Genomic DNA, 24,588 nt, shown 5'->3' with positions numbered 1-24,588 from the left:
AAAAAAAAGTCCATCCACGCGTTCCCACCCTGCCTCCCGCTGCCTTTCTCCAGGACAACAGTGCTGGCTCCTGGCCCAGGCCACCTAGGCTGGACGGGAGCCCACCCCGCACCAGCTCCCAGGTCTGCGCTGGTCTCCTCTGTAAAGAGGGAGGGACTCCAGCCTCCCAGGGAAGGTGGCTCATCTTTCCGTGGTGTCCTCTCATCTGTCCATTCCCTGTTCTCTGGCTTCCCAAGGCCAGCGCAAGACTGGGCCTCCTGGCCAATCCTTCTCAACGAGCTCCAGAGCTCAGCGGGAGCACAACACCGCCGCGCACCGGCCTCCACCCGTCTCAGCTTCTCTGGTCACTCACCTCCCGGGCCTCCCCTGCTCGGGCACACGTGAGCATTCCTGCTGTTTTCCTAACTGCCAGGACTGCAGGAATCTCCCGTGCTCACTCGTCTGCTGTCTCGACAGTAGAGGAAGTACCCGCGAGGAATCACCCGTGGGGACAGCATGTGACCCGATGCCAGACACACGCTTCTTCTTAAACTCTTACTAACTACAGGCACCAACCCCCCCAAATTGGAAACTGAACGCCTTTCACAGCTCACGAGCCAAGTAACTTCATCTGAGAACGAGGGAGGGACTGAAGACCAGGGAAATGAAGACAGAGAACACCCCACAGCCACCGGCATACACTAGGCACTCCGTATTCCCGGATAGTTTTCTACATCAAACATTTTCAGTTTTTTCATAAGCAGAGTTCGGATCGTGGACTGGGTGGCTCAACGCCAGGAATGAATGATTTTAAACAAGAGCCTCGTGCCTGCCTCCACGTCCTCCGATGCTGGCGGCCACCCTTCTGTGGCATTGCTCAGGGAAGACACTTGAGAGGGGAGGCCTCAGGAGCCGCGGGAGGCCGGAGGACCCCAGCCCAGGCCCTACCGCAGTGTCCGCGGGTGCGGCGGTGTGCACGCTTCTCGCCCCAAAGAGTGCCGGCTTCTGGGGCGCCTGGGTGGGTGTCGGTTGAGTGACCGACTCTTGATTTTGGCTCAGGTCATGATCTCATGGTTCGTGGATCGAGCCCCGTGCCAGGCTCTGGGCTGACCTGCTTGGGGCTGACTCCCAAGCAGGCTCCACTTGGGAGTCTCTCTCTGCCCCACCCCCACTCTCTCCCTCTCAAAATAAACAAACTTAAGAGGTGCTCGGCACCCAGATAAAGAACACACAGAGTGGGAAAAAGTGTATTAGCCAGTTTAATTTATTTAAGAATCTTACAAAAAAAGAAAACAGAACAAAAACCACAACAACAAAAAACTAAATACAGAATTGGTTATGCTTCATGGTTGATCGTTTTTTACTTGCGAGGGTAAACCTCGCTAAATGCAGCCGACACATTTTTATTGCATGAGACCCAATTTTTAAAGTTACACATCAAAATGGTTGGAACAGTCATTTCTGGACACTCGGTACTGTTTTCATCACGGAAGGCTGAATGGAGCAGTGCAGTATCATCAGAACAGTGCGTACCCTTCGTACACCGACAGACATTCAAGACAGAGTAGCAATATAAAAAGGGAGATTTAAAAAAAGAGAACCAAATAAAAACAACCAAGAGTTTACATCCACCTCTGTTTTCAAATTGTCTTTGGATTCCATCAGACGTTGTCTCAAGATGCACCAAGTCAGATCGGTCAAGGAGGAAGATCTATGCCTACGTATAAAAGTATCCTTTGCTCAGCGGAGGTAGAACCTGGCAAAAGTTTTATTGCAGAGATACAGCGGCGTACCTCTTCCCACCTCTCATGGTTGATGGTAGATACAAGTGGTTATTGAAAAATAATATCAGTAGTTTGCAAATTCAGTATAAACTGTGAACAGGATGAGTTTTCTCTAATGGCGGTGAGACTGCAGATGTGCTACGTAGAAAAAAAGCTCTCTGCCCCCTAAAGGGGAAGTCAGAAAGGAGGCTCAAGCTTCTATCCTCTTCAGTGCCACAAATACTGTCATAGCAAGAAAGGCCCTTGGGGCGGTGGTGGGGAGGGGAGGCGGAAGGACGAATGGGGTGTCCTCACTGAGGGGCCTGTGGACTGACCTTCGGGCCCGGAGGCGGCCTGAACTGCCAGTAGCAAAGAGAACGGGGCTGGCGTCGAGGGGCGCCCCTCGGCACTGCTGCGCACAAGCTCAACCACTCCTCGGGCGCCAGAGGAAGGGAGAGGACGGGGCGGGTTTGGGCCGGGATTCCCACTGGAGGTCATCTCTGACAGGGCCTGACTCAGGACACGCTAGGTTCCCAAGACTTACCTATCTAAATGCAAACAACTTCTCAGTTTTCAGCAAGTGTACCAAGTTCAGTAGTGGTGAGTGGAACATGTATGTGAGGAAAAGGCCCAAGAAATGCCCACGGCAATCCTTCCTCAAAGTTACAGGGGAACATTTCCTTACAGGTGCAAAATCTTTACATAAAAACCCAGTGTTTGCCTCCCGGCTGATGATTCCCACCACTTTCACGAGCCAGCCCAGGGTCTTCCCTATTGGCAACGCTAACTGTCAAGAGGGCCTTAATCTGGCTCGGCACTGGATCTGTGGCCGATCCAGTCAAGGTCAATGCCCCAGTAGCAGTCCACTGGTGGTGCGAGCAGCTCAGGGGATCCTGCTGGCCAGTCCAGCCACAGTTCACTGCCTGCTTTACCCTCAGCGCAGAATCAACCTATGGGCTGAAGGCTCGCGTGAAGCCCCCACAGCAGCTGTGTTGCTCTCTCTGGGAGGACAACGGTTCCTGACAGAACATTCTTCAGCGTTACCTGTCCAAACAGAGACCCACATGTACCGGGCCGGTCTCCCCGTCTGCTCTTAATATCCTTAACAGGTGAGAGCAGAGGCAGATTACCTGTGCTCCCTGCAAAATAACTTCCTGATTCTTTTTTGCAGGTTAATGGTAGAGGCCTGACTTGTTTAATTCAAGAAACAAAAACAAAAACACAGAAACTCTGCGGCAGCAGGCCACAAACCAAGGTTCAGATCTGCAAGATTTTCTTCTCAGCTGGAAAGCCACACAGATGAAGGATTTGGTACGGGCCTGAAGAATGGAAAGGGTAGGAGCAAGTCAGGTTACTGAAGAGCTACGTTTGATCCCAAATGCACTGAAGAAGTTAGAGGAGCTTAAAGAAGTCTTGGGAAGAAATGTTTTTTATGTGAAAACATCAGGCTCACTACAGCTTCCAAAGAGCAACATAAATGAGCATAACTAGTCATATAATGACAGTATCAGAAATTGCACTCAAGTACATTCCCCCCAATACAATGCATTGCACACAGTAAAAATTTGTAATAAAAATGCAAAACACAATCAGGCATGTTGAAAAATATTAACACAAAACAGACATAGGAATTCTATAGTCAAGATGCAAAACTGAATCCTAAAATATATGAACAAATTCAACTAAGAAGTTTTTCATACTTTTATATATATATATAAAAAAAATTATAAGATGCCCCGTATGGGAAGTCAAGAAAAGAATAAATAGGATTGAAGGGAGGGGGGAAAGAGAAAGAAAGAGTGGGTAGGGTCCCAATTTACAAGAAATATTTACATTCAGAATTCAAAAGAACTCAGCATTTCTATATATACACATTTATGTACATATATATAAGTACAGCATAAAATCAATCAGAAGGTGGGTTTTGGGATTTCACCTCAAGTACTCAGAAAGAAATTACTAGCTAGCTTGAGTTGCAGGTATCTATTTAGTTGAGTTTCCTTCACTTACATGCCCCTTAAAAGACACTGCATTTGTATCGGATAATTGGCATCCCACGAGGAATTTTCACAAATGGGTTCTGCTCGCGGCTATCGCCACAACGGGGACTGCTTGCCTCATTCCAGCAGCAAAGTGTGCACGGCCCTGTGCGTGGGTTATGTGGTTAGCCAGGGAGACCCCGGACACAGGAGGGGGAATCAACAAATGCCCATCGTCACAGCGGTTGCCTTTGCCACTGGGATGCCTGAACTAACCAGACATCTGGCTAACTGGATCCCGGCCTAACGGCGACTCTTACGTAGCACCATTCTTAGAAGCTATCAAATATCACCCAGGTAACGTTTTTAAAATAAGAGTATTTAGATAGAGACCCTCCTCTTAACATCTTACCAAGAACAAGACTGAAAGGGAAAATACTTTTCGTCTCTCTTTCGTGAATTGAGATGCACCAATCATTTGTAATCTACCGCTTTTTGCCCTCATGCTAACTGGGAAGTAGAAGGGGTAGGGACAAGGGTTCCCGTTACACAACTGTTAAGTGCTGTGCTGGTCATGCCTGTTAGAAGTTCTAATAGCATCACATGGAGGCTAGCAGAAGAATGCCCCAGGGACTACAGGCACAAAATTGCGCCTCTAAAATGTTATATTCCCCTGGAACTTGGTAATCTAGAACTTTTATCTTCACAGATAAAGCACACTAAAATGAAAAGGGTTATTGTTGCAGCTCAAAAAAATTTCTCAAGTGCTAATTATTTGGACTGGAATAAATATATGTACACAAACACACACTACTACATTGCTTTGGATGCAAGTTCTTGCTAACTTATATACAGATGTAAAGAAAAGGTATTGAAGACTGTATCTGCAATATAGCAGCAAAAAGGGAAAATCGCTTAGGATATTTACTTTTTGATCAAGTTGTGTTTAAAGACATACTTTGTTAATACTTGTAGGACTTTACACATCATTGATCCCTATCTGGGTAATCTCACTAAACTGCAGATAAAGACCTTGTGGTGTGGAGGTTGCTAAATTAGGGGAACACTAATTCCCCCCAAGATACCATCTGAGCGGCTCTGGACTCAGGAAGTGAGTGGTTTTCAGCACAATCGACACTGTAAACTCTGAAAACGCTAACATGATTTACAATCAAATCTTTGTGCTCAGAGCCATATTGCTAAAAAGGGAGGGAGGAAAGGCATTGCAGGGGCCAAATGGACTCACATCAGGTTCAGCAAGGCCCTGGGGTCAGACGTGGCATTCAGATCCTGAAACACACGGAGCCGTTTTATAGAAGTCAGCTGTTGTTAAGACTTGGGTTTTTAACAGAGGGGGACCCTGAATGCTGGCCAACCTGAACGTGCTGGCTTAGATGAGGATGAGGGCACAGTGTAAAGGTCGTACGTTCAACCTCCAGAGAGGGGGTGAGCAGCGGACTCATGGTGTCCTGATGGGAGGAGCACAGGCGTGTGGCACCTCAGCGCCCACCCCCCCTTACACCAGTTGCCTTTCTGAGGTCTCCTTTCAGACTTTTCAGAGGCCTTATTTCTGGACCTTATTTTTAAAAGCGAAACAATGCTGCTCCTCCAAGAACAGAACACGCCTATGCCCTTTTGTATCAAGACAGCTATTCAAAGAGCCAACACCACATCAGGAATCGTGGGGGTCAACTGACCACATTCGTCTCCCCGGAGGGAGCAGGCTTGTCAGGGTTCGGTCCCCGTCCCCAACTCTACTTCACGTTAGTGCGCGGATGGATGCCGAGCGGGCTACCGGATTAAAACAGAGGAACTAACTGGGAAGTTCTGCTGCAGGTGGGACGGTCTGCCCTTGGCTGCCAGCTGGGTCCAGCGGCCCTGACAAAGAACACTGGTTGATATTCACACGGATCACTGCCTGAGATAGAAAGCCTAGACTGAGGATAAAAGTTGCATCCACTTGGCAACACATGCCAAAGAACAGAAATGATTCTCGATGTGTTCTTTCACGTATCAAGAATAAATAAATCCAAAGGAAACGTACGGTAAACTTGACGTAAGCAAACTCGGCCTTAAAGAAACACAGGAAGATGAAAGCCCTAGCCATCACCGAACAGACATCTTGCCTGATTCTGCAAGAAGTTTCAAAAGTGACAAAGGAGAACAATTCAACTTGAGAAACATTCAAAACGACTATCGCTACACCCCTTTCTCGGCACCATCTCAGTTTTGAGGGGTAGGTTTTAAGCCCAAAAAGGCTGCCTGGAGTGCCGCGTAACACGCCAGTTCTGCAGAATCCCCGTCACAGACTCTGCCTCTGAAGGTGGTGAGGGCCTAAGCAAGAGTCCACTTCTGGTTAGTAGAACAACTTTTTATTTGACATCTACAAGACTGTGGTATCTTGCAGCTTTTGACCAGGTTTATACAATCTCAATTTTTCAATAGTGCAACCTGTGCAGGCAAAACAAAGGGAAAGGAAAACAAAAGGAAACAAAAAACCCAATTGTCCCCTCACTTGTTTCATAAACATCTATTATAGGCGAAACAAAACTTACCCATATTATAGATAAGTGTCTATTCACATTTGTACATTACCATTTTTAACAGCTTGAGATAAACTCTACAATGTCTTACAACACATTAAACGATATTCAAGTTACTGGGTAACAACAATAACAACAAGAAATAAACATACAGCAGAAGCCTCAAGTGTTTCCTCATTGTCTAGTTTACAGCTCAAGTACGGTTTCCTTTTTTATGAGTGACAAATTAAGATAATGGAGTAAAAAAAGATTGTTTGCAAGATGGAAGCCGATTTGTACTTCTTTCTAAAACGATCTTTAAGTTAAGGAAAATGTAGTTTTAAGAAAAGCAGGCTTGTAGCCATTTTTGCAGCACACATTAGGAATACTATTAATACATTAAAATTAACTTTCAGAGTTTTACCACCAAAAAAATGTATATACTCATTACCTTGACAAGAAACCTGGGGCAGGGAGAAGAGGGTGAGGGGAATCCGCGGGGTGAGAAGCAATACCCAGGTATAAACACTATAAAAATGCAATAACCAATGCTGTACATCTACAAATGTTTCTCTCCGTTACTTGACTTGTTTTCATCTTGTTTACGCATGCTTTCAAAGACATGCACTGTCAGAACAAAAACTAAAAAAGAACCCGAATGCATGATATGCAACCTTTCATTTCATGCTTTAATAAACCTATTGTTTAATAAGTTGGAAAAAGAAACCAATATATATTTTCTATATTTATAGACTCAAAACACATGCATCTGGGGATAAGTCCCACAGCAATTGCATGGATGTACTGCGTTAACCCTGAGCACTGTGTAACATAAAAGTAAAGCCAGTTTGGGAAGTTCCAAGCATTTTTAAACCAATTGTGGTTTGTAGCCTTTAACAAACTCACAAACAAACAGACACACGCACGCATACATACCCCTCTGCTCACCCAAAGTAAAAGCATATGGGAAGTACCATGGGAAAAGCAAAAGGAAAGACATATGTACCACCATCGGCACTGCTGATTTTCAGTTTTGCTATCTATTCCAGGTTTGTCCTTATTCCCAAAAAAATTAACTAGAGAGAGCACAACTGAAAAAAATTATAATTCTTTGGAAACTGTCCCTGATTTTTATGCAAATGATATGCTTCAACAGCATTTCAGATACATCCATGTTGAAACCTGTCTGTTCTTAAGCGTTGCTCAAGTTGGCGATGCTCTGCGGGTGACGCTGCTGCCAGAGCTGTTTCTGTTGGACCGCAAGCTGTTGAGACTGGTCTGAAGTTGACAGGAGATTTACAAGAGGAGACACACAATTTGCAGGAATGATCAAACCTGCAATTAGAAACAAGAACTTATCAAGGCTATATCCAAGAGAAATCATACTGTGTTTTACAGCTGCACAGCACATTCCAAATGAAGCATAATATTAAGTGTAACAAATAAGACTCCACCCAAACACTAAACGAATACTTGAGAACTGAAACTGCCCCCTCAGAAGTAACCCAATTCCTCAGCAGCATTACTCGCAGAGGCCTAAGCATATGCAAAGTCTACAGCAACACTGACTTCTCGGTGGAGGATTGGAAAATGGACTATAGTGTCTCTCTATCTACTGTGTTTGCAGCTCCACAAATGCAGGCGAACACGACCTTCTTTGGGCAAGTATTAACGGACCAACAAGGCTACAGAATAGTGGATGTGAATTCAACTGCTTAGTGAAGCAGGTAATTTCCAAGTGGGCACGCTACAGGCGTTAGCAAACTGTGGAAAGTATACGCCCTCGGTAAAGGAAGTTTAACTTCTCCCATGTGGGAACAGGGGCTAGATGTTCCACATAAACTGTGTGTGTGCGCGTGCATGCGTGCGGTTTTTGAGAAAACAAAACCCAGGCTTTTGATTTTTAAATGTTGGCCAACTAATTCAAATGCAGACTCGCAAAAACCAAAAATATCAAGAGGGTCAAAAAAAAAAAAAAAAAAAAAGGTCAGGGACCGACTCTGGCCCATGGGCTGCCAACCTGCAGCCCACAATAAAAAGGAAGGTCGTCGTAAATGCAACAAACACGAAACCACAGGCCAAAGTGCAGTAACGATGAATTCCTGCGAGGCCTGCCATTTAGAGGATGGTGGGAACAGCTGCCCGGTCTGCCTGTGCTCTCTGCTAAAACTCCAGTCCCTCCTCTGTGCAGTGACTGTAGTTCCAGTCTCAATTTGGCTCAATGACCGGAAACGGGTAGACTTCAGAGGATCCTGGGCAAGAGGCTGGGCTCGGTCTTTATACCACAGCCTGCACAGACAGCGACAGTGAGGAAGGGGAGCAAGAACAGCTGAGAGCGGCCTAAAATAAATGACATTGTAACTTCAGCTAGAATCAACAATGCCCATTCAAAGGATTAACTTCCGTTCAACCTTTTAAGAGCATATAAAACAAGCTCTCCCCCGTTACTGGAAGAGATACTGATTCTAAAACGTTAGAAGCAAAATAAAAAAGAATAGGATCTGATTTTTCCCAATAGCTCAAACCCCCCAAAATTAGACTCACCTACAATCCGTTGTCCATCCTCTGTTCTCAGTCGAACAATCTGCATTTTCACATTTGTGCCACTGACAGATGCTAGAACACCCTCAACCTTTGTCCAGACACTCAGTACGGAGCCACATAATACGTAGTATGTGCGGCAACGAAGACCTATTTCACAAACTAATCCCAAGCTTGCCTTTTTACAGTTGCCACGCCTAGGAAAAATAGGGGAAAATATATACGTATACACATACACGCACGTGAACAGCTAGCAAGGTCTACCTAGGTTTCAAATGGAAGATGTCCTAGTCCAATTTGCCTTTCTTTATTGACAGTTTCTTTGATTACACTCTTATTGACATATTGGATTATCCTGTCCAATTTAAGGTGTCATTACTGGTTTGTTAAGTTTCTAAAATTTGTTTTAGAAAATAAGATTTCTGGGGCCTGACTCCCAGTTAAAAGGGTTTATTTACTGGGTTTGATATCCATTTAAACATTTGTCTTTTGAAAAATTCTTTTCATTTACATCCAAGTTAGTGAGCATATACCGCAATAAAAATTTCAGGAGATTCCAGTGATTCATCCCCTATGTGTAACATCCAGTGCTCATCCTAACAAGTGTCTTCCTTAATGGCCCTTGCCCATTTAGCCCATCCCCCCACCCACAACCCCTCCAGTAAACATCTGTCACTTTAACATCTGTTAGTTTACTATATTGACGCTAGCTTATAAAATAATTCTGCCAGTTACTTCTAAAGTATTGAACAACCAATATATTATAAATCATGTCACTGAGAAAGGCCTCAGCAAACCAAAAGAATGGAACTATTAAATTTTTTTTAAACTGTAAGAAAAAGAAGACATGGTTTATAAAATTATAAAATTTTTAAATTTATAAATATATAATTCCTCAATAAAATTATATTTTTAATAGTAATTCAAGAGGATACACAGTATTATTGGGCACTTGTCTTGCTAATGTTCAAAGCAAATGTTTTAGAGAGGACTACTGTAAGTTAACTTCAAAAATATTTTATCTTGGGGCGCCTGGGTGGCGCAGTCGGTTAAGCGCCCGACTTCAGCCAGGTCACGATCTCGCGGTCCGGGAGTTCGAGCCCCGCGTCGGGCTCTGGGCTGATGGCTCAGAGCCTGGAGCCTGTTTCCGATTCTGTGTCTCCCTCTCTCTCTGCCCCTCCCCCGTTCATGCTCTGTCTCTCTCTGTACCAAAAATAAATAAACGTTGAAAAAAAAAAAAATTAAAAAAAAAAAAAAAAATATTTTATCTTGAAAGATTTTCCTAATTTCCAAAACACTAATTTGCTCTCAAAATGAAAACAAAAAACATTGCTCGTATCAAATTTATCTTCCTAACATGTCTTAAAAGAAAAAAAAAACTAGCTAAAATTCATCCATGTCCTGTATTCCTTTTCATAACATGGGCCAGATACCCCATTGTCTACTTAATGGGTGAGGAAACAGTGGGTAAGGAAATAGGGGAACCATGATGTGCAGGGTATTACGTGCCCTCCACACCTACGGCCTCAGCTGAAGTGGACACTGTAAGTTGGGGGATGACACAGTGACTTGAAAGAACACACCTCCAGCCAGCCTAGTGGCACAGTAGGACCACTTCCAGGGCTCAACAACAGTCTTCTGGTGCTGTCAGGAACTCTAATTTCCTAGAAGTTTCCTAGCCTTAAAAATGAAAAGTGATTTGGGATGCCAGTACACCTTTTTTTTTTTTTTAAAAGAGAGAAATAAACAAACAAATAAATGAAGGGAAGGGAGGAGAGGAGAGGGAGAAAAAGTCAGCTTTAACAAGGAGGATAGACAAGTCCGTACTGCCAGACTGCAGCTGGCCGGAAGTAACAAAGCACTGGTGAAGAACACAGGGGACACCTGAACAGCGTGTGGTCCACAGACATACAAGCAATTCTAACTGAAGAATGACACCTAACATCAGATAATCTGTTCATGGACTTCGAGAGACAGACAGCTAAAGAGCAAACATGTGTTTCAATTAAGTCTTGATTACATTTTGGAAAATACGGTGAGAAACATGAAATACTAACCAATAAGCATGAGTACAAGTGTCTGCAGATGAATTATACTGATCTAACCAGTGGATCAGGGCATCATCTGAGACTACCTGTGAAAATAAGACAAAAATTCCATTGAAACAGGATTGTTTTAAACAAGCTGGTTGCCTTCCTATGTTCTCTAAAGCCAATTTACAATCCTCTCTATACAGAAAATCTGGCCCGTTACTAGCTGCATTTGAACGCCCTTCATCAAATCCTGCCATTAGGCTCTTCCTATGTAACAAATGTTTCCAATAGCTAGTTTAATGTTAATTGTTGAAACTGGCTAGGAAGAATAGTAATACAAACAAGGTAATACTAAGAATAAATAACAGTAATGGTAGAAAAAAAGTAGTCATTCACTGCTTTTCTACAAATCGTTGTAAAACAAATATTTTTAACGGTTCTATTTTTTTGAGTTAACGCTGGAAGTTTCTTTTTCTACAACACAAACTCTTTCAAATAATCATCTTACAAGTTTCTTAAATGGTTGATAACATTAAGACTGGTATGTTAATGTAACAAAATGTGACAAAATGTTTCCTAAAAATAATTTCCCTGTAATCAAATAAGGAAAATTTACAACATAATTTTATATATAGACATAAAGCACTCCTAAACAGTTTCAATATATTATTATAAAACAAGTATTCATAGATAGTATAATACAAACGAAAAAATACCTTCTTATATTTCTTTTTTAGATCAGCATAAATTTCTAATTTGAGCTGTTTTCCAGTATTTGGTCTATACACTAAGAAAAGCTTCTTTTTTGGGTTCACTTCTTTAACCAAGATGGCAGTTTTCTTGTTGTTCCTTATCTATTTAAAAAAAAGTGAGAAAGTATAAAGATCTGTACTGCATACCTTAAGATACACTTTTTTGTACCATCACATTAGCAAATGCAATCCTTTGAAAGACTGTAACGCCAAATAGGCACATGAATCTGTAACTGTGGAAAAAGACAGCAGCTGCTCATCTACCTGAGTTTTTACAAGGTCTCACCAGAATGAAGACTGGACCTGAATTCTTTATTATTTTTTTTTTTTTTCAACGTTTATTTATTTTTGGGACAGAGAGAGACAGAGCATGAACGGGGGAGGGGCAGAGAGAAAGGGAGACACAGAATGGGAAACAGGCTCCAGGCTCCGAGCCATCAGCCCAGAGCCCGACGCGGGGCTCGAACTCACGGACCGCGAGATCGTGACCTGGCTGAAGTCGGACGCTTAACCGACTGTGCCACCCAGGCGTCCCTGAACCTGAATTCTTAGGTACACTCAAAACATAGGTTGAGGGCCGAGACACTCCTTAGGAGATTGTTTAGAATAAGTTTTAAAGCATAAATGTCCAGTGGAGACAATTTCGCTTGTTCTAGGCCATGTTCTTGCCTCAGAGATCCATGAGATAGGAGATTAGGGAGGGGGTAGAAAGGGTCTTCAGAGGAAAATCCTTTTACCTCTACTCTATTGTTCTTTGTTTTTTAAGTGTTTATTATTTTTGAGAGAGCAAGTGTGAATGGGGGAGGGGTAGAGCGAGAGGGACAGCAGAGAGCCTGATGCGGGGCTCAAACTCATAAACGGTGAGATCATGACCTGAGGCGAAACTGGACACTTAACCAACTGGGCCACCCATGCACCTCCCATTTCTTCTTTCATTTATTTTGAGAGAGAGAGGGAGAAAGGGAGACCGTGTGCAGGGAAGAACAGAGAAGGGGCAGGGCAGGGAGAATCCCAAGCAGGCTCCAGGTTGTCAGCACAAGAGCACAACGCGGGACTCCAACTCACAAACCGTGAGATCATGATCCGAACTGAAATCAAGAGTCAGACATTCAACTGACAGACCCACCCAGGCGCCTTACCTCTATGTTTAGAAATTTTCATAATAAAATGTGTAAAAAAAAAAAAAAAAGTTACTCTCCTTGAAGTTACAGTGAACCATAACCTCTAAGATAATGATTTTGATCACCCACAGTTCCCTGCACCCATCTATAATCCATCCATCAGGGCTGTCTATCCCTACGGTTGCTGTAGGGTGAAGTAAGACATCACATGATCTGTAAACAGTAAAGCTACGATATAAAAAGCCAAAATGTTGAGCAAATAATAAATATATATAGGTAAAAAGGAAGACGTGGATGTATCAGACAAATGATGGAACTTACACATATTTTTAATTTTTTTAAAAAAGTTGGGAGTTATGGCAGAAATACTAAGACGAAGGAAAAAGCCCATTAAACTCAAGGAAAATTAAGACTGGAAAATTAACACCTCCTGTAAAGAATGGTGAACAATTTCTAAGCAATAATCTCTGGAGCAAAACTGAAGGAAAAAAAAAAGTTTCAAAGTAAAGATACTTTCTCAGCCCCTCTACAAAACAAACTGTTCTCTGAGCTACTAACTTTACATTAATTCTTACACTGATAAAAGAAAAACACAATATTTTACTTATCTCTCATAGATATTAAAGATCATTTGTATGATCTTGAAGCATTGTGTATACATTTACAAAGTCTATAAAACAATAGCTAAGGTAAAAATTACATTTTCTGATGTTTTATCAGTTGATGTGAAACTCCATATAATAATTATGCTTGGAGGACAGTGTTTAAAGCATTTAACAGTGTAATCTATCTTTACCGTGTCAAATTAGTTCATTACAATTACAAAATAAATCATCACGTTACAGTGGAAATAAAAGTGATTTTGACATGGTTTTCCTAATGTTAACACACACTAAACACTGTAAAGCACACCTGCTTATTTCTGTAGAGTGTCAAAGACAGACAACACCTGCACCTTCCTGGAAGGATTGCCCCTTCTAAGGCTGCGTCTCCTCACATCCAATGGCCTGCTGCCGTGCCGGAAGTAACAAAGGACCAGTGTTACCATGCCCTTCCACTCAAAGGGAGATGAGGATCAGCACTTTCCTCAAAACCGACCAGCGTATAAATTCTGGCCATAGTTTGGAACAAATAAAGAATAGCCAGTACCCTAGCCCGCATCAATAAAAATCCCATCTAAGGGAGAATAATAAAATCTGTTGAATTCGATCAGTAATTGTGATGTAATACTGGTTTTGATATTATGATGCTGTAGTTTTATCAAATGTTACTGTTGGTGAAAACTGGTGTACAATTTCTCTGTATCATTTCTCATAACCTCATGTGAATCGACCAATATCTCAGTAAGATTTTCAAAAAACAAATTAACTAGGAGCCAGATTCAGTTTGAGAGCTTTGCTCTTGGATCAAGGGCCAGTAAATCAGGACTGTGACCAAATCAGGCCTGAGGCTCCTAAGCTTAAGAACACTTTAAGGAAAGCGATGCCTGCATGGCTCAGTCAGTTAAGCGTCCGACTTCAGCTCAGATCACGATCTCACAGCTCGTGAGTTTGAGCCCCACATCGGGCTCTGCTGACAGCTCAAAGCCTGGAGCCTGCTTCAGATTCTGTGTCTCCCTCTCTCTCTGTCCCTCCCCTGCTCATGCTCTGTCTCAAAAATAAACATAAAAAAAATCAAAACAAAACAAGAACAGTTTAATAAGGAAAGAAGGAAGGAAGAAAGGAAGGGAAAAAGAAAAACAAAAACAAAAAAGAATAGTCAGGGGAAACCATCTATGGCCTACAAAACCTGAAATATTTACTATCTGATCCATTGTAGAAGTTATTTAAGGATACCTGTTCTACATAGCTTATTTATGACAGCACCATATATGGCCTCTTTTATGCAGTTACATCTTCAACCTGGTCTTCATTTACAGTTGGCCTCTCCACAAATTTTGCAAATCAAAACTAAAATGTGGCACATACATACAAAGGAACATTATTCAGTCACAAAAAGGAATGAAGCACGGACACATGCTACAACATGAATGAACCCCGAAGGCTTTTATGCCGGGTGAAAGCCAGACACAAAAGGAGAAGTATTCTATGCCTGCACTTACATATACGAGGCACGTAGATATGCATATTCATAAACAGAGGGGAGATTAGAGATTATTAGAGGTTAAGAGAAGGGGGAATGGAGAGTGTTTAACGGTTGTAGTTTTTGTGGGATGATAAAAAAGTTTTGAAAATAGAGAGTGGTGATGGTTGCACAATACTGAACATAACGCCACTGAATTATACACTTTAAAGGAGTTAAAGCGGTAGATTTCGTTATATATTTTACCACAACTTTAAAAGTTAACAATGTACACTGAACTATACACTGAAGTGAATTGGATGGTATATGAATCCTATCTCAATAAAGCTGTTTAAAAAAAAGAAATAAAGGAATAGATTAAAAACAACTCACGACAAAATAAATAAAAGGTAAAAATCTAATCAAGTTTTTAATGTTTGTTTTTGAGAGACAGAGAGAGAGAGAGAGAGCGTGAGAGTGTGGGAGGGGCAGAGAGAGAGAGGGAGACAGAATCTCAAACAGACTCCAGGCTCTGAGCCATAAGAGAGCCCAATACAGGGGCTTGAACTCAGGAACCACAAGATCATGACCTGAGCCAAAGTTGGACTGAGCCACCCAAGCACCCCTCTAATACTTAGATAAGAAATCTTGATAAAAGAGAAATTCAAGGAAACCATACTAAAGACTTTGCAAATAAAAATAACTTAGAAAATTTTCTGAAATAAAAAGATTTGAAAAAGAAAAAAAAATTTGAAACTTCCTATATTGAAAGAGCGTATCACATACCTGAAAATACTAAGAATAACTAATACCAATATACGTTCACAAAATTATCAAACTCTAAAGGGAATCCTTTGAGTATGTAGATGAAAACAAAACAACCAAATTAAAAAGGGGAAAATTCTGGGCACCTGGGTGGCTCAGTCAGGTTAAGTGGCTGACCCTTAATTTCGCCTTAGGTCATGATCTCATAGTTTGTGGGTTCAAGCTCCACCTCGGGCTCTGAGCTGACAGTGCAGATCCTGCTTGGGATTCTTCCTCTCACTATGCCCCTCCCCTGCTGTGTTCTTTAAATAAATAACATTTTAAAAACGAGGGGGGGGGGAGGGGAAGATTCACTGAACTGTATAAGATTTATGTTACGTATGCTATACCTTAATAAAAACATATAAAACAAGAGCTGAGAAAAAACAATCTTTTTTTAAGCAATTTTTAAATCTTTATTTTTGAAAGAGAGACAGAGTGTGAGTGGTGTACAGAGAGAGGGAGACACAGAATCCAAAGCAGGCTCCAGGCTGTCAGCACAGAGCCTGACATGGGGCTCGAACTCACAAGCTGTGAAATCATGACTTGAGCCAAAGTCGGATGCTCAACTGACTGAGCCACCCAGGCGCCCCTGGTAAAGTGGTTTTTAAGTACAAAGGCACAAACTTTAACCATTTAAGAACTCAGGGAGTAATGCTCCCAAGCCCTTCTTGAGGATTCTACTACAGAACAGGCTTCAAACAAGATGATTAGTGATAGTAACCTCAGGACTAGTGAGAGGTGAGCATTAAATTTAAGAGCTAAGGTTAAGTATTAAAAGAAAAGCATACTATGTAAGTGCCATATGCTAACAATGCAGAAAAACACAGCTATGTTTTAAAATGGGAGAATGAGGGGAAGGAGAAGCCCCCCCCCCCCCGCCCCACACACAAAAAACCTCTCATGCTTTTTTTTTCCAAATTATTTTCAGGAATACTTAGGTATAGTATCGTTATTATTTTATCATCCTGTGCGCGATGGAGAAAAAAGATTATTACTGCAGAAGAAAAGAACACACAGATACCAGAGAAGAGAGGACATAAAAATTCCACAGTCTTTAAGAGGAAAGTTCAAGATATTAGGCCCTATGTGATTTCACATAGACACGCATGCATGCATTTGTGGATGTAGGGATGTGTGTCTAGACGTACACACACATACATATACCCGCCTCTCTCCTCCTTAGCTCTACTGACAAATATTAAAGAATTATTTACACTAATAGCTAAAAATGAATCAATGTTTAAGACACAAAGCTTAATATAAGACTACAAAACTATGTAGTCCTTTATATTGGCAAAAGAAGGTCACTATCCCATGCAAAACAGTCCAATTAACTAATATATAATAATCCAAAACTTGTACCTAATATCCTTCATAATCCATTAAATGAAAGTGTCTATAAAAGGACAAAACCAGTTACAGAGATAAATGATCAAAACAGAAAAAGCTAAATACAACTGGAAAACTGGCACAAAGCAAATAGATAATTTGAATTCTGGCAATGGTGATGCATTATCTATCTTCACAATTAGCACTGCAAGGAAACAAGTCTTACTTGCAGTGACAAGTAAAAGCCATCATCTGGTCCTGTCAGCTCAGCCCAAATCTTGGTAGCTTCCTCCCAAGACATTCCTCTCTCTACACTAATCTGTAAAAGAAATAATAAAACTTAAATTACACTCATTTCTGTGAGTGCCTGTCACAAAAGGAAATTACATTTAAATGTGCACATTTTCCAAACTTACAGTGTATAACTCTACATGACCAGAGGTTGAATATCCTGGAGTCAAAAACTTCTTAACATCACTTTTCCTCACTTTTTCATCTCCAGAACCAAGATCTTAAAATAGAAAAAGCAACATATAAGTGAAAAAAGAACATTTTATTAGGAACACACAGGACATTTTCCAAGTTTCTCCACTTACCTAAAATTCCCATATCATATCTTCCATTTTTTTTGGCATTCTGAACAACGGCTGTAAGTGTGTCTGCAAAATACTGAAAGAGCGCATTCTGCTGGTGCACCTCCATGCCGAGAATTCTGTTTAAGAATTTTCCTATGTTATTATAATCTGCAAGGACAAGATTATATCAAAGATTTAATACATTCAAATGGCAATTAAAATCTACTCGCCCCTGGAATTAACAACAACAACAAGAAAAGATGGGGTGCCTGGGTGGCTCAGGTCATGACTCAGTTCAGGTCGTGATCTTGCAGTTCGTGAGTTCAAGCCCCACAACAGGCTCTGTGCTGACAGTTCAGAGCCTGGAGCCTGCTTCAGATTCTGAGTCTTCCTCTCCGACCCTCCCCCACTCGTGCTCGGTCTCCCTCTCCCAAAAATAAACATCAAAAAAAAGAAAGGAAAAAGAAAAAACTCATTCATCTAGGCCTAGGCCAAGTCTCCTTTCTCCCCCATGCTCTTCCCTCACAGCCTTGACTTCCCCCTGCTCCCAGAACAGAGCTGTAACCTGACCATGTCTACCTCTAACAATTAGTATGGCCACATACATGCTCCAAAAGATAATGATCCTATTGAATTTCTGCATCTTCAACTCCACTTACTGAAAGTATGAACACAATTTAGCACATGAGAATGTTTGTTCTCCAACATGAAATCTTGATTTATAAAGTTCTAAGTGCTATACGTCTGTGAAGCTCAACTTTGGCTACAACATTTGGAACTGTGGGAAATAGCAATGTCTAAGCCCCAGCCCTGGCTTCAGCATTTTCTAAAAGCTTGACAGTTGATCATACATGCAACCTGGGTTGAAAACTGCTGCTATATGGACATAATAAAGGTTTAATCTCTTTTGAACAACCACATTAGCAAAAACCAGCCAGAGTGGTTTAGGAGGAGCACTGAGGAGGGATTGAGAACTACAAACTTGAAACTTCAAATTGACAGAAGTATAAACAAAAGGGGCTGTAATGATACAGCAACAGTTATGTCTATGTACAAAACTCATACTCTTACCTTTATCTAGAGTCAGAATTCCTGAGCGATCTTCTACATTTATCAGGCCAACTCCTATCAGTCCTTGTCGAACATCTGTCAAGAAATTGATAAAAAACCTTACAGACCAAATGACTCAACGAGCTGTGAGACGACCAAACTACATCAAGTTCTAGCATTAAAACACAGCCTAAAGTATTTTTCACAGTTCCTATTAGCTGAATTAAATGGCCATCCCCACAGGTCTTCAGGCACTCCAAAATCCTATAGTATTCAAACTTCACACTATATTACTTCATTAAAATATCTCATCTTCCCAACAGAAGTCATTGGAAGTGGAGATGTTTGGTTATGCAGCTGTCACCCACAGGCCATAAACAATTTTGGACACGTAAAGAAGACTAGCTGATTAAATAATTGTGTAAACAAGCTATTAATCTTGCTTCCCTCTCAAATGTTACCCATCAGCATTGACAAGGTGGTACAAAAGCAAAATGTGTAACAGTTAGTTAACATGTTCTGAATTATGTTACTAAGAAGGCAGTTTATGGGCCTTTTTTTTTTTTTTTAAGTTTATTTATTGGGACACCTGGGTGGTTTAGTCTGTTAAGCATTGGACTTCGGCTCAGGTCATGATCTCATAGTTCGTGAGTTCAAGCCCCGTGTCAGGCTCTGTGCTGACAGCTCAGAGCCTGGAGCGTGCTTTGGATTCTGCGTCTCCCTCTTCTCTGCCTCTCCCCCATTCACATCCTCTCTCGTTCTCAAAAAATTAATAGAATCATTAAAAATAAAGTTTATTTATATATTTATTTACTTATTTAAAGAGAGAGTGAGCGAGCATGCCCAAGCAGGGAAGGAACAGAGAGAGAGAGAATCCTAAGCAGGCTACACACTGCTACCATAAGGCCCAGTGTGAACCTCGAACCCATGAGCCACAAGATCATGACCAGAGCCGGAAAGCAAGAGCCGGACGATTAACCCACCCACGCATCCTAGTTTATGGGGCCTTTTATTACTGACGTCCAGGGTCCAAACCAGACTTACAGAATGAGGGTCTAAGAGAACAGAGTCAATAGGAAAGCATGATTGCATCCTATTTACACATTTATTGAATCAGTCAGTACTCTGCTACACACACAAAACTGTTTAAATTCTGTAGGTGACAACTCTGCAGCCAGAGATCTCTGCTGCCAAAAATCCTCCTTTTTGGAAACCAGTCTTGTGGAAGAAAATCTGTACAGAAGGATAACTGTATAATTTCATCACTGTTTATGATGGCCAAAAAATGAAAACCACCTGAATACCAATGAGGGAATGATTAAAAAACTGTTGTATAAGCTAGCTGTAGAGTATCATCCAAATGTTAAAAATACATCAGTGCTGGGACGCCTGGGTGGGTCGGTTGGTTGAGCGTCCAGTTCTTGATTTCGGCTTCGGTCATGATCTCGTGGTTCCTGAGTTCGTGCCCCACACTGGGCTCTGTGCTAGCAGTGCAGAACCTGCTTGGGATTCTCTCTTTCTGCCCCTCCCCTACTCATGCTATCTCTGTCTCTCTCAAAACAAATAAATAAAATTTAACAGAAAGAAAAAATTAAAAAAAAAAATGTTAGGGGCGCCTGGATGGCTCAGTCAGTTAAGCGGCCGACTTCGGCTCGGGTCATGATCTCGCAGTCTGTGAGTTCCGAGCCCCGCGTCGGGTTCTGTGCTGACAGCTCAGAGCCTGGAGCCTGTTTCAGATTCTGTGTCTCCCTTGGGGCGCCTGGGTGGCGCAGTCGGTTAAGCATCCGACTTCAGCCAGGTCACGATCTCGCGGTCCGTGAGTTCGAGCCCCGCGTCGGGCTCTGGGCTGATGGCTCAGAGCCTGGAGCCTGTTTCCGGTTCTGTGTCTCCCTCTCTCTCTGCCCCTCCCCCGTTCATGCTCTGTCTCTCTCTGTCCCAAAAATAAATAAACGTTGAAAAAAAAAAAAAAATTAAAAAAAAAAAAAAAAAAAAAAAGATTCTGTGTCTCCCTCTCTCTGACCCTCCCCTGTTCACGCTGTCTCTCCCTGTCTCAAAAATAAATAAATGTTAAAAAAATGTTAGTGCTATAGCTACTGAGTTTTAAGAGGGGTCTATGTTATTAAATGAGAAAAGTACACTGTACGTGATATCAACAACGTTAAAAAAAAAAAAAGCCCTGTGTTTAGACAAACAAGGAGAGAAGATGTAGAAGGCGGTCCTTGTTCAGACTGTCAACACTTGTGTGACCTCAGCAGATGAGAAAGGGGGGGATTAAGGGGAGAGTACTGGTTCTTCATTATATACTTTGACTTTTTTCATTGCTTGTGAGTAACATGTAATTTACTTATTTTTTTTAAGGTTTTATTTTTAAGTAATCACACCCAGCGTGGGACTTGAACACACAACCCGGAGATCAGGAGTTGCATACTTTATCAACTGAGCCATCCAGGTGTCCCAAGTAACATGTAATGAAAAAAAAAAAATAGAAACAAATGAGGGAGTCATTTTAAACACAACAACAAACAACAAAAAAACAGGAAGAAAAAAGAGAAAGAGGAAAAGAATTAATTGGTTCTTTGCTTTGGGTTTTTTTTTTTTTTTCTCTTTTTGAGAGAGAGGCAGCACGAGATGGAGAGAAAGGCAAAAGGAGAGACAGAATCTTAAATAGGCTCCACACCCAGCGAGGAGCCTGATGCAGGGCTTGATCCCACAACTCTGGGACCATGACCTGAACTAAAATCAAGAGACGGAGGCTCAATCAACTGAGCCACCCAGGTGCCCCTGTAGTTTTTGCTTTGTTAAATGCCATCAGTGATTATAAGCATCCTTGCCAGTATGTCAATATAGCTTGTTACCAATACTAAATAATGAACCAATACTGGTTCAACTGGAGAAGGACTTTCTAGTGAAAAATTCTAACTCTACAATAATGTTTCAAATACCCTACATCTACATATTTGCCAAAATATTTTCTTTTCTCTTAAGATTTATTTATTTTGAGGGGTGCCTGGGTGGCTCAGTTGGTTAAACATCTGACTTCGGCTCAGGTCATGATCTCATGGCTCATGGGTTCGAGCCCTGCATCAGGCTTTGTACTGACAGCTCAGAGCCTGGAGCCTGCTTCAGATTCTGTGTCTCCCGCTCTTTCTTTCCCTCCCCCATTTGCACACATTCTCTCTCTCTCCCTCAAAAATAAACGTTAAAAAAAAAAGGCTTATTTATTTTGAGAGAGAGAAAGAGTGTGTACACTAGCGGGGGAGGGGCAGAGAGAAGGAGAGAGAATTCCGAGCAGGCTCCACACCATCAGCACAGAGTCCAATGTGGAGCTCAAACTCACAAACCATGAGATCATGACTTGAGCCAAGATCAAGAGTCGTACACTTAACCGACTGTGCCACCGAGGCACCCCCTCCAAAGTATTTTCATAAATTTCTGAATTATAAAATAAATCATCAAAAATCAAAATCATCTAGACTACTTACATTCATGGGGAAAATGTATTCTACAGATTTGCAAGACAGGTCAAAAGAATTTCTATAGCACTACCTGGGGCTTTTTTTTAATATGAAAATTTCAAACGTATAGAAACATAAAAAGAATTACTCTATGAACCAGATACACATAACCCATCATCCAGTTTTAACAACTATTAACACATGGTTAATTTTGTTTTATGTACATCCTGTACCAACTTCCACAGATTATTTACCTAGGCACTTTCTAAAATTAAAATTTAAAAGCTACCTGGCATAGTCATTTTAAATTAACGTAACAAATCCACTTTCCTCTATTAATCTAGTATTAACATGCAATAAACTGCCAATGGCAAAAAATACCTCATATAAATGAAATTTAATAATCTGATTGTAAGAAGTCAACTTAGGTGTCTGTTAACCTTTAATTTCTAAATTTTATACAATTTACATCCAAAGAAAATGTAAAACAGCGCATGTCAGAATAAGTTTTAGTGCCTACCTTGTACTTGTTTTCCTCTATTGTGATTATTTTTATTTTTTAAAGTTTGAGTGGGAGAAAGTGTGAATGGGGGGAGGGGAAGACAGCGAGGGGAGAGCAAGACTGCCAAGCAGGCTCTGCATTTCCAGCATGGAGCCTCATGTGGGGCTTCAACTCATCAACTGTGAGATCATGATCTGAGCCAAAGTTGGACGCTTAGCTGACTAAGTCATCCAGGCACCCCTGAGTGATTATTTTTGAAAGTTACCTTTAAAGAATTCTCCAGGATAGTCCGGAGGTGGTGATACCATAGGAGAATCCAGGTTGACAATAGATTTCATGACAATTTCTAAAGCATTTCTTCCATACTGCAATAAAAAACGAAAGTCAACCAATTCCAGCACTTGCTACACTTCAATCACATGACCAGCTGAATGCTATAAAAACTATTATGTATGGTACCAAAGATTCAAAAATGACAGGACTTTATATATATGTATATACATATATATGTGTGCGTGTGTGTGTATATATATATATATATATGTATATACATATATATATATGCTAGTTCACACAATAGCAGAAAGCAGATGTCCAATAAATAACTTCCTTTAAATTCACATTTGATTCATTCACAAGTATTTATTATATTCCTATTTCCTAATAAGGATGAAAATACGATTATACTGCAGAGTTGATCACCAAAGGTCTGATATGGGAAAATCTGTGTCTTACAGGATGCTATCATTTTACAGCAAAAACAGAAGAGGAGGCGGTTTTAAGTTTTAGACGGTAACCACTTCCCCTTTTTGTTCACCAGAGAACTAGACACTACCACAAATTTTCAGAGATACTGAAAGCTGAAATGTACCTTATTATCAAAATTGAACCTGCTCAGATCTCTAGATTCTGTTGCTCTTCTGTCACCATGTGTAAGCGCTCCCTATCAAAACAAAGTTTCCAGTCAAGGCACAGAAGACAGGTTAACATTCACCATCTCTTACACACAACTATACAACTTCAAAAACTTACCAAACTCTCAAGTCTTTTAGCAACAATAGAAGCAAATCTTTGCTCTCCTGCCAATTCAGAAATCAGAAACACATATTCGGGAGCAGTGACTTGGTTTGATCTATGAGTCCGTCCTGTAAAGACATTAAAAATACTGATGTGTTCCCTATACACAAAGTATTCTGAGATCGATTTCTAGCATTTTAACACTAAGCTGGTATCTGGAAACTTTTAAGAGAAAAACTGAAGAATGTAACATTTGGGGCACCTCGGTGGCTCAGTCGTTTAAGCTTCCAACTCAGGTCACGATCTCACGATTCATGAGATTGAGCCCCATGTTGGGCTCAGCACTGATACTGTAGAACCTTCCTGGAATTCTCACTCCCTCCCTCTCTGTCCCTCTCCCACTCATACAGTCTCTTTCTCAAAATAAGCAAATATTAAAAAAAAAAAGTAACAATTACTGTGACTCTCCAAAAGGCACAAAACAGAAAACACTCGCTTGAACAACGTCCATATTCAGAGCACTACTCCCCCCTTACAAAAGGACAGAAACTGCCACAGAACTGTCCAATGATAAACGTATTATTACTGCTGCCCCACTTGGGGTTAACCACAATGTTTCTGAAGCAAAGTCACTCTGGGTTCTTCCAAAATTTTTATTTTTTAAATCATCAAGTCACAGGGACATGAATGTGTAGGGCAAGGGAGGAGTAATAGGCCTTCAGTAAAGATACTGAGGGCTGAAAAGGACATGAGGTGGCAGGTGCTCTGACAGAGACCACATACATCCTGAAGATCTATAATGAAGATATTCCCGAGGAAACTTATTCTTAGATATAATGCCAGAAACCCCCAAGAAATCCAACACAGTTCTTTTACATTTCTCACAACAGGTAAGAAATGAATTCACGTATTCGATTTTTAGGTATATGCAATACAAAATCCACTCCAAAATTACACATACGTCATGCTTTAAGATATGACATTAAATATAGATTTTTTGTTTTTGTTTTTGTTTTTTTATTTTATTTTATTTTTTTTTTTATTTTTTTGGGACAGAGAGAGACAGAGCATGAATGGGGGTTGGGGCAGAGAGAGAGAGGGA

The 24,588-nt window shown here is 41.2% G+C and overlaps 1 protein-coding gene across 5 annotated transcripts in view; it reads right to left on the bottom strand.

The window, feature by feature from the left end:
* Positions 1-1,225: 1,225 nt before the first annotated feature.
* SBNO1 (strawberry notch homolog 1) overlaps positions 1,226-24,588 on the bottom strand; it is a 59,870-nt gene continuing 36,507 nt past the window's right edge. For all 5 annotated transcript variants that reach the window (XM_045459427.1, XM_045459429.1, XM_045459426.1 and 2 more), the window contains 11 exons: positions 23,502-23,614; positions 23,341-23,412; positions 22,735-22,834; positions 18,534-18,608; positions 17,484-17,630; positions 17,304-17,398; positions 17,114-17,206; positions 11,534-11,671; positions 10,842-10,918; positions 8,788-8,981; positions 1,226-7,578 (listed from right to left, as the gene is read on the bottom strand). In XM_045459427.1, coding sequence (XP_045315383.1) covers positions 7,436-7,578; positions 8,788-8,981; positions 10,842-10,918; positions 11,534-11,671; positions 17,114-17,206; positions 17,304-17,398; positions 17,484-17,630; positions 18,534-18,608; positions 22,735-22,834; positions 23,341-23,412; positions 23,502-23,614 — 1,247 coding nt within the window. In that variant the 3' untranslated portion in view covers positions 1,226-7,435. The remainder of the gene's footprint in view (positions 7,579-8,787; positions 8,982-10,841; positions 10,919-11,533; positions 11,672-17,113; positions 17,207-17,303; positions 17,399-17,483; positions 17,631-18,533; positions 18,609-22,734; positions 22,835-23,340; positions 23,413-23,501; positions 23,615-24,588) is intronic.

The sequence above is a fragment of the Leopardus geoffroyi genome, chromosome D3, assembly GCF_018350155.1.
Source record: "Leopardus geoffroyi isolate Oge1 chromosome D3, O.geoffroyi_Oge1_pat1.0, whole genome shotgun sequence".
In the NCBI taxonomy this organism is placed as follows: Eukaryota; Metazoa; Chordata; class Mammalia; order Carnivora; family Felidae; genus Leopardus; species Leopardus geoffroyi.
The sequence above is the reverse complement of the archived record's forward strand: the minus strand, read 5'-3'. Positions and strand labels throughout refer to the sequence as shown.